Raw genomic sequence first — 10310 nt, forward strand, 5'->3', positions numbered from 1 at the left:
ATAGTGCCCTTTAGGGTTTACCACCGGCTGACTTGGAAGCTTTCCTTCGTCTCTTCTGTTAATGGTGTTGGCAAGTTGTCCGACTTGAGCTTCTAGCTTGGCAATGGATTGGGAATGTGAGTTGACTATTTCCTCTTGAGATTTAATTGACTGCTTGATCTCGCTGGTCAGCTCAGTCACTGCTTTTACAATCCGATCCTCAAAATTAGACTCTAAAGGAGCCTGGTAGTGCTGCTGTGGAGGCCGGTAAGTGGACTGCGGTTGGTAGGGCTGCCTGTTTGATTGAGAGTGATTATGTGGCCCTAGGGATGAGTTGCTTGAATTCTTCCATGAGAAATTTGGATGATTTCGCCATCCGGGGTTGTAGGTATTGGAGTACGGATCATTACCCGGTCTGGAGAAAGCTGCATTAACCTGCTCATTAGAAATGTCAGTATAGTTCCAGTAACAGGGCAGTTATTTACATGATGCATAGGACTGGAACAGAATGAGCATGCTTCAGTGTGTGTGTGAGTGGCATTAGGAGCAAAACCAACAGTCAACAGAACTTGATCTAACTTCTTGGTGATAGCCTCAACTACTTGGTTGGCCATGTTTGGGGAATGGCCGGCTTCATACAAACTCTCCGTCTTGGGTGCTTTAGGTGCTGGTGCCCTTCGTCTGGCGGAAACCTGCTGAAGAGAATTGTTACTTAAGTTTTCAAACAAAGACCATGCTTCATTTTCACTTTTCAACATGAATGTCCCCCCACATGATGCATCTACCATTTTTCTATTGGACTCGGTCAGGCCATCATAAAAACACTGGACTAGCTGCCATTTTGGGACAGCGTGGTGTGGACATGATCTAAGCAAGGTCTGCAACCTATCCCAAGTCTCATGGAAATCCTCTCCCTCGTACTGGGAGAATGTAGTAATGGCTCTCCTAGTATTATTGGTCATGCCTAAGGGAAAGTACTTCTTAAGAAATTTTTGTTGCAATTGAGCCCAAGAAGTGATAGAATTGGGTGTTAAGGACTGGAACCAATGTTTGGCTTTTTCCTTGAGGGAGAAAGGAAAAAGACGCATCCTTAGGGCATCCTCAGTGAATCCATTCATTTTAGTGGTTTCACAGATTGATTCGAAATCACTGAGGAATTCATACGGATTTTCAGTGCTAAGCCCTAAGAAGGAAGGTAAACTTCGTATAGTGCTAGGCTTAATTTCATAATGGGTTGCCGTAATTTCCGGCAACCGGAGACATGTTGGAGTAGTGTAAGTGGTAGGAAGATAGTGATCTTGCAATGCTACGTGGTTACCGTCCCCCATGGTCTCAGTGGAACGTTCTTCTAGCAAATTAGAGTTCTTTTGGGATCTAATTTGTCTAAGAGTGCGTTCAATTTCAAGGTTGTAAGAAATTAATGGAAAAGATAAAGAACGACGACCTAGCATAAACTAAACAGAAATTTAAAAGAAAACATAATTTTTTTTTTTTTTTTTTTTTAAATGAAGCTAAAACAGAAAACAAAGAAGCTCACAAATGGCCTTAGTGTGCACTTAGGGTCTGGATGCAGGATGCCGCAAGTGCGCTCGATCGCACGGTAGGGTGCGCTCGAGCGCACTTGATCTTTTAAGCCCAATTTCTAATGGTTTGTCAAATAAGACCTGAAACAAAAACAAAACAAAATCAAACAAATAACAATGCTAAGGAATTATCATATGTAACTTATGGGGCTTGAATGTGCAACATTCGGCGCTTATCATCTTCTTTGTACTCTTCCTCTCGGTCATCTTCTTCAGGGTAGAAGCCACCAAGCATGGGAGAAAATCCATCCTCTTCGTACTCGTCCTCTAGGTCGAATGCCAAAGATCCTTCAATCGATTCTTCCTCATTGACATCGTCATCATAGGTTGGTGGGGAATCCCAATCCACAAATCCTTGTGAAGGATCTACAACATCTTCATGTCTAAACTCTTCATCAATAAATTCTGACTTCTGAAACTTTTCATCCACAGATTCTTTTTCCTCCCCCATATAATATGGATTCGGTTTATGGATTTGTGGTTGGCAAGTAGGGGTCCAATTGGCCTGTCGTGTACTCTTCGCCTCTCTCCATGTTTCCCTAAACACTTTTTTTTTTTTTTTTGTAGAAATTTTTTATTTTATTTGTCACAACCATAGACCGTTGTCTCTAATTTTGTGACTTCTGGCCCATGGTATAACTATGGGGCAAGAAAGCGACCCGCATATATTTCAATAGTTTTTCCCAACTATTGATCTTCAATTTGGGTTCTCGCTTCCTAGTTTTCTTCAGTTGTTGCCACAACGCACCAACTCTTTCCTGAAATGTATGTACCACCAAAGGGACTTGTTGTTCATGAAGCACCCCGTTGAATTCAAAAACCTCTTCAACAGTCAACACCCAATCCAGAAATTCGTCTAGTTCTAGATTCCCGTCGAATTTCAAAATTTTGAGTTCGAATCTACTTACCCGCCAATTGGCATGAGCTTGCGCAAGGTACTGATGTCCGTGCTTTCAGCGCTCCGCAAACGGGTTTCTAGATCCATTCCCATGTTGACCACACAAGTTGGATAATTGGGTAGTGAGGTCTTCAATTTGATCCCTCATAGCCCTGAATCGATCATCCATGTGTTGCCAAGGTTCAGTGATAGATTTGCCTTCTGCCTCCATGAATCGTAGTCTTGGTTGGCCACGACAATTGTTCGGCCCACCACTCATGTGCCTCAAACGAATCGTCGGTTGTTCCTTACGTGCTGTCTCCGTGTGCACATACACCTCGTTCATGTCTGCAAAGCAGTTGCTCCTCCCCATTCATGGACAACAACTGAGCTCTAATACCAACTGATGCAGCATGACTTAGTAGGCTGCAGCGAAAACAACAGTATAGCAGCGGATAACTAATTTTAGATCTTGAATTTATCAATGATCTAAGAATTTTTCTAAAAACAATAGATACTCTCTAAAGTTTAAAGGAAAAGAGGAATCAACTCAACTCTGAGTATTCTCATTAATCAAAATCAACAATAATCAACAACTGTTTTTTCTAGAGGCTATAAGCATATATTTATAGCCCACAACCCTAAACATAATAAAATATGACATAAATACCCCCAAAACCCTAAACCTAATAAAATAACGAAATATTGACTCCCAAAACCCTAATCCTACTAAAACAAGGAAATAAAGACGGCTTAACCTAATTTAAAACGCAGAATATAACATAAGCAGCTCCGAGTGCGCTCGATCGCAGGTATAGTGCGATCGATCACAGGTATTGTGCGATCGATCGCACAACTAGGGGCCTGGTATGCTAATGTCTCGAAGTGCGCTCGATTGCAGGTACACGTGCGCTCGATCGCACTTCCAGGGGACTTGCGATCAGCATCACAAGGCAAGACTAGTAGCTAAAGGGTACAAACAAAAGTACGGCATCACACTTGCCGCTCATCACAATCGGAAGATATACCAACTTGATGTCAAGTCAACCTTTCTCAATGGCATCCTTGAAGAAGAGGTGTACGTACAACAACCGGAAGGCTTTATAATGGAAGGAGAAGAAAGCAAGGTATACCGCCTTAAAAATGCATTATATGGCTTAAAATAGACACCAAGAGCTTGGAACGCAGGCATTGATAATTACTTTCATCAGAACGGCTTCATCAAATGTCCATATGAGCATGCTGTTTACATGAAGAAAAACCATTGTGGTGAATTTATAATCATTTGCCTATATGTTGATGATCTGTTATACACAGGAAATAGTAGTGAAATGATCAAGGAATTCAAGTAATCAATGTTTAAGGAGTTTGAGATGACAGACAATGGGTTGATGTCCTACTTCCTTGGTATTGAAGTGAAGAAACAACATGATGGAATTTTCATATCCCAAAAGAAGTACATGTGAGCAATTTTAGAGAAATTCAAGATGGATAGCTGCAACTCTGTGAATACCCTAGTCGAAACAAGCATAAAGTTGTCAAAAGTCGAGTTATTGAACGAACTCTTTACAAGAGTTTGGTTGGAAGTGTGAGGTACCTGACGATCACAAGGCCAGATATTGTCTATGAAGTTGGACTTGTGAGTCGATACATGGAGACACCAGTGGAGATTCATTGGCTAGCTGCAAAAAGGATTCTAAGGTACATTAAAGGCACTCTGAATCTTGGTTTATTCTATGCGTATGGTGATGAAGCAAAATTAGTTGGTTAATCAGATAGTGATAGGGGATGTGACCAAGATGAGAGGAAAAGTAATACTGGCTATGTGTTCTATCTGAGTTCTACAGCATTTTCTTGGACATCCAAGAAACAAGGAATTGTAGCCTTGTCTACTTGTGAGGCAGAGTATGTGGTAGCTTCATCTACTATTTGCGAACCTCTATGACTAAGGAATCTCTTGAAAGAACTGGAACATCTACAAGAACAACCGACTGTGATTTATGTGGATAACCAATCAGCTATAAAGCTAACAAAGAATCCAGTGCAACATGGGAGGAGTAAACACATTGACACTAGGTTCCACTTTCTTAGAGACCATGTGAAGCAGAAGACAATAGAGCTCCAATATTGTCACACCACTGAACAAGTAGCAGATATATTTATTAAGCCATTATCAGGTGCAATTTTCATGAGGCTAAGAGACATGCTTGGAATGAGGACGGTTTTGATTTGAGGGGACGTGTTGGAAGCTCAACAAATCAAAACGCAAGAGAGTTTTTTCTATGTGGTAGAAGTTATAAGTTCTTTTAATTAATAAGGGACTTCGGTTCTCTAACCTCATATGTTTTATGCAATTTTCAACTGAAGTCTTAACTTAGAGATGAGTTTTTTGTTATTTATTACAATAAATAAGGAGAAGTAAACGCCTTGTAAATTAGTCTTTGAATGCCTCTATTTATAGGCTTCATAAGATGTATTTTCATACAAGTGAAATACGGAGTAAACTTCCTCCACTCTTCTCTAGTCTAATTATTTGTTCTGTCTTTTAGTAATAAAAGAGAGGAAACAAGAAAGCGAGAAAAGAGATAGAGAGATAACTAGTTTGTAAACTAGTTTTTTATCTTTCAGTTTGAACCATTATGTTGTTTAAAACCCCCATTATCTAACCTCATCCTTATTTCTTATAAATTTTTCAGAATAAGCAGGCGATCCCTCAAGTTGAGATACTCAGGTAGCTGAATGTGGGAGCGAGTTCTTGGAATCTAATTAGAAGTGGAGGTTTCAATAAACGTGTTGTAGAGTTATTTTTTGTTTTGTAAGAACTTGAGACTCGGAGTTTATAGTTTATCAATATATACATTGGACCCAAATTATGTTGCTGGGAAATATATTTTAGAGATGGGTTTGGATTTACCATTTATTTTATTTGACAGTGACAGAGTATTTAAATGGGGAAGTTTGTTTTTGTTATCAAGTTTTGTTGGGTTATATATTACTTAGTTCTAATTGAGGTTTATAGATGATTAGGTAGTATGAGTAACTGACTCTTGGGTGATATTGAAGAAGAAAATATTTCAAATAGGTGTCATGTGCTGCTTTGGACATGGGGTGTAACACCTTTATCTTGATAGTGTGGTCAGGTACAACGACCAAAAGAGTGCAGTCAAGAGTACCAACAATAATGGAACAGTGAAGGGTATATATATGTGTGTGTGTGTGTGTGTGTGTGTGTGTGTAAATAAGTGATGGGGGTGTTAAGTAGTTAGAAGAAAGTAGGTTGGTGCAATGAAAACCAGTAATCATCACATGCTGAAGTCAAACATTTTCTTTTTCTATCGATCATGCCTTTGTTAACCTAAGTCGGATATATGTATCATGAAGACTTCTTAAAGTAGTTAGTTTTAATTATACCTATTTCAAAACTTGTCCTATTCCATTGTATCAGACCAAACCATAAAAGAACACAGGAAAGGACAACATGTTATCTAGGATATGATCAAGTGTCCTTTTGTGAAAGCGATAAATGAGTAAATTGTTAGGCACAAATGAGCAGCAAGCACCCACCTATTCATTCATTCTTTTCTTTTATTCATTACATAGAATCTATTCTCTCCTCATACATTATTTGCATTGTATATATATATATGACATGGTGATGAGGATTGAGGCATTTGGCTTAACCATTTATTCATATTTCATTTGTTACTTTTGTTGGAAAATGATGGGGGGATGGAGATTTTAGGTTATGGGTTATTATCTCCTTGGCAGCATTACTTTCTGAACATCAAACCATGGGTCCCTTGGAAATTAGGATAAACAAAAGAATAACAATGATGTGAAAAGAACTTTAGGACCCAATCGAATCAATTCATGGCGGAAAGATGGATCATATAATGCAAGAAAACCTAGCTGTTATCTTTTCATCTAAAGAGATGTAGACATGGTACTCAAAATGGGCCAAGATGGGCTTTTGAGTTGTGTCAAAACCATTTCAATAATAGACACTGTCAGGCTGGGGGAAAAATCCAGCAGATGAACCAAACAAGTGCTGTTTATGAATGGTTGTAACATAGACAAAATTGTCATGTCAGGCTGAGAGAAATGGAAGTAATATATCTATAAGTCCCATCTAATTGCTTGGCTAAGATTAATTTCTTTCTCTAATCTCTTTTCTTTTTATTTTTTCACTGTCAAGTCCTCCAATAGTTTCCCTCAAAGTATATGCACATTGGCTATGGTTAATGTGCAGGCCCACACCATGGGATGGTCCTCCGAGTATGCCTTGTTGGGAATCATAAACCCCAAGATATTTTCAATGGCATAAGGATAAAAAGCAACAAGGACTTTCTTTCCCATCAACACCTGTGAAATGCTGTAAGATTGATTGAAACATAAATACTTTAAACAAAAAGGTTTTAAGAGGTTGAGAGCTTAATAATTATCAATTATTCCAAATAAAGCCGCTGAAAAAGAAATCCCTGTCTATATATAATAAGTAGCCCAATTAATTTTTCTGGAAAATCCTCCATCAATTCCACAAAGAAGGTGGAAAACAAACCCCCCCCCCCCCCCCTCCCAAAAAAAAAAAAAACAAATAAATTGTCATAGATAGTTGAATAAAGAATTTTACTATCACACTATCTAGCTGTGTAACAATTTATTAAATATTATTTCCCGACAAAAAAAATCATGTTGATCAAGGCTTGTTATTTCAACCACATATATAAATGGGTTTTAAGTACAGACAAGAGACAGGATGAGAATTCACCAAGGAAATGAAAGCACTAGCTTAGATTAATTTTTTTTTTTTTTTTCTTGTGATTTTTGTGTAGGTTCTCATTATCAGCCACTCCAGTTGATGGTACATTCACTCTCCCTTTTTTCCTTCATAGTTATCTCCTCCTTGAAAGCAACCTCAGAACAAACCCAGCTTTGCCAAGGTGGTCCTTGTAATTATGCTAGTCTAAAGTGGTCGGGCTCAGTTCTAGGTAGAGAGAGAGAGAGAGAGTGAGATATAAGTGGAGAGGACGGCATGTATATATGGAAAAATAGTTGGGGTAAAGAGGGGTTTCAATTGTGGATAGGACTATTCCCATTTTGAAATACGATGAGATGGCATTTTTTGTTGTAGGCTAGATAGCTATGGCACTTTGGTGTGATTGGCTAGGTTTTGGAGAAGGGTCTATGTATGTGGCAGTGGCAAGTACAAGCACAAGCACAAGCCACAAGCAACTCTTTTCTTTCTTTCTTCCTTGACAAAATGTGAGAGAGAGAGAAAGCTTTTGAAAGAAAAGCTAAACAGATAAGCACGCATGGGAGGGAACCCAACGACATTCTCTCTCACATATAGAGTTGATAGATAGACAAGAGAGAGAGAGAGAGAGATGGGATTTCTTCTTTTTTGTGAAAGCGACATATATTTAATTAATTGCAAAGCTTCAGTCAAAGGGAGCATTGCGTCTCATGGCAGGCTCACAGTGCATGCCCCCTTTGAGTGAAATAATTGTCCTTCTCTGTTAGGGTTAGAAACAGCTACGTGTAGGTTAAAATTATATATCCTTAACAAAAAAATAAAAGAAGAAAGAAAATGAGATTCCACATCCACATGCACTGATCAGAGAAGTTACACAAAGGGGGAATAAATAATCCATGCAGGATGCTTGTTTGGGAATTCCTAGGGGGTGGTTTAGAATTAAGAAGAAATATGGAGGTGTAATATGCAAATCACGTGAAGTAGCACAGTTACTTGGTATTTCCTATCCACTCATCACTTCCCAAATATCGCTCTAAGGGGGACGAGTACTGTATGCACAAAAGAAGGAAAAGATTAAGAAAAAGACGCCTCTTTGTCTGCAATAAATACCCTCTTTCTTGCCTTCTTTTTTATATCCCCTAGCTCCTCACCATCTTTATTCAAATCTCTCTCTCTCTCTCTCGCCCCATGGACGTACGGTATCCTAGCCATGCTGTCTTTCTCAAGCTCTCTCTGTCTCTGTCTCTCTCTCTCTCTCTCTCTCTAGCTAGTCTTGCTTAAAGCAAGCTGCAGGTAAATCTTTTATCTCATCATCTCTCTCTCTCTCTACATACATGATACATGCATATATATACATACCCATTTGACAAATACATACATATATACATACATTCATTTCAGGCTGTCCTTCTCATGGCCGGCTGCTGTCTTTCTCAATAACTCCAGGCTTCCACACTTGCAGATAGCTAGAGAGAAGAAAGGAAGAAAATGAAAATGAATTAATTAGCCTCCTGCCTTCCTTCCCCTGGCACCCTATCTACGTCATTCTCAACCGGTGCAATTCAAATAAATAAATTTAGAAAAAAAAAAAATGTATTCCTCAAATAGTAACACTAATATTCCCATCTCCTATTCTGACCATCCATTTCTCCAGAGGCCTTTTCTCAATGACATCATCTCCAGTACCACCTCCAGCTTCTTTCCCTTCGAAGACGACGACGTTTACAACAACCTCCTTCACCTTCACCACCCCTCCTCCTCCTTAACCCAAACCAACATGGTCGAATCTACCAAAACTCACATCACTGAGCAGATCCCGAGGAAAAGATGTTCCAAGCGCGACCGCCACAGCAAGATTAACACTGCCCGAGGACCCAGGGACCGGAGAATGAGGTTGTCCCTCGATGTCGCCCGCAAGTTCTTCGGCCTCCAAGACATGCTAGGCTACGACAAGGCTAGCAAGACCGTTGAGTGGCTTCTCGTGCAAGCCAAACCTGAAATCAACAAGCTCGCCGGAGAGATCAACAGCAAGAGCACCACCGCTTGCTGCAGCTTTGCTTCTTCTACTTCTGATGATCACTCGTGCGAAGTTGTCGATCATGATCATCGTAGTAGTAAAGTGAAGGCGGCGAAAGAGAAGAAGAAGATTAGGGAGTGGAGAAAATGTGCGTTTCACCCACTTGCAAGGGAGTCAAGGGAGAAGGCGAGGGCAAGGGCAAGGGAGAGAACAAGAGAAAAGATGAGGAGTCGAGTAGGAGATGATTTGATGGAAATTACGACACAAAGCCATAGCAATTTGAAGGCAGCAGCAGAAGACAACATCGTTAACGATGATTCTTTGGTGATTATTGGCACGTGGAGCCCATCTGTGATCTTCAGTTCTCTAAACAACAATACAGCAATTTCCCAAGAGGTAAATTAAATTAAATTAAATTAACAAACTAACAGATTTCATGAATTTCTCTCTAGCTCAAACATGTTTGCATGTTTAGGATTCTGACAACCTCGATCGTCATATAATTGTTAATTTGCAGCATCAATTGGGAGACTTCCAATTCTTTGGCAAACCATGGGAGGGATGATACATTAACCATAACCATGTGAATGTGTCGTTATGATCTGATGATGATGCTTGTCAACTCAATAAACATCAGCTGCGTGCAGTACTAGGATGGATGGATATGTGTATGCTTTCTTTCTGTTTGGAATGTAATTCATGCGAATGAACTACTTACTGTTATGTCCTTTTTTTTCATGATAATTAATAATGTTTATCTTCCTTTTGCTGGTATTTCAAACACACACACGTGTATATATATATATATATCAATCAGTAGAATATATATGGATATGAACTGATGTCCATGTATATGAGATGGATTAGATAGAAGGCTTTGATAATGCAAACTTATATAAATATATTTTTTCATTTTTCCCTTTTAGGCTTTTAAAAAAAAAAAAAAACTGGCAATTTACCATATGATTTGTGTAAATTTACTATGTTTTGATGTTTTTTTCTCTCCCAGTCCATTTATATTTGGAAAAGGGTTAGGGTTGTTGGTCTATAATATTTTTGTCTGTGGGCTAACTTCCTTCCTAAGTGCATTCCAGTGAATGG

The 10310-nt window shown here is 39.2% G+C and overlaps 1 protein-coding gene across 2 annotated transcripts; it reads left to right on the top strand.

Annotated features, from left to right (window-relative positions):
- The first annotated feature begins 8343 nt into the window (after positions 1-8343).
- On the top strand, positions 8344-9971 carry BRC1 (TCP family transcription factor). 2 transcript variants are annotated; one of them, XM_059598868.2, is made up of 3 exons: positions 8344-8485; positions 8594-9605; positions 9727-9971. In XM_059598868.2, exons 2-3 carry the CDS (start codon positions 8784-8786, stop codon positions 9772-9774), a joined length of 870 nt encoding a protein of 289 aa, XP_059454851.1. In that variant the 5' UTR covers positions 8344-8485; positions 8594-8783; the 3' UTR covers positions 9775-9971. The 2 variants fall into 2 exon arrangements, with proteins under 2 accessions (XP_059454851.1, XP_059454852.1); XM_059598869.2 differs by having other exon boundaries at positions 8655-9605.
- Positions 9972-10310: the final 339 nt, after the last annotated feature.

The sequence above is a fragment of the Corylus avellana genome, chromosome 7 (genome assembly GCF_965113065.1).
Source record: "Corylus avellana chromosome 7, dhCorAvel1.hap1.2, whole genome shotgun sequence".
NCBI lineage: Eukaryota > Viridiplantae > Streptophyta > Magnoliopsida > Fagales > Betulaceae > Corylus > Corylus avellana.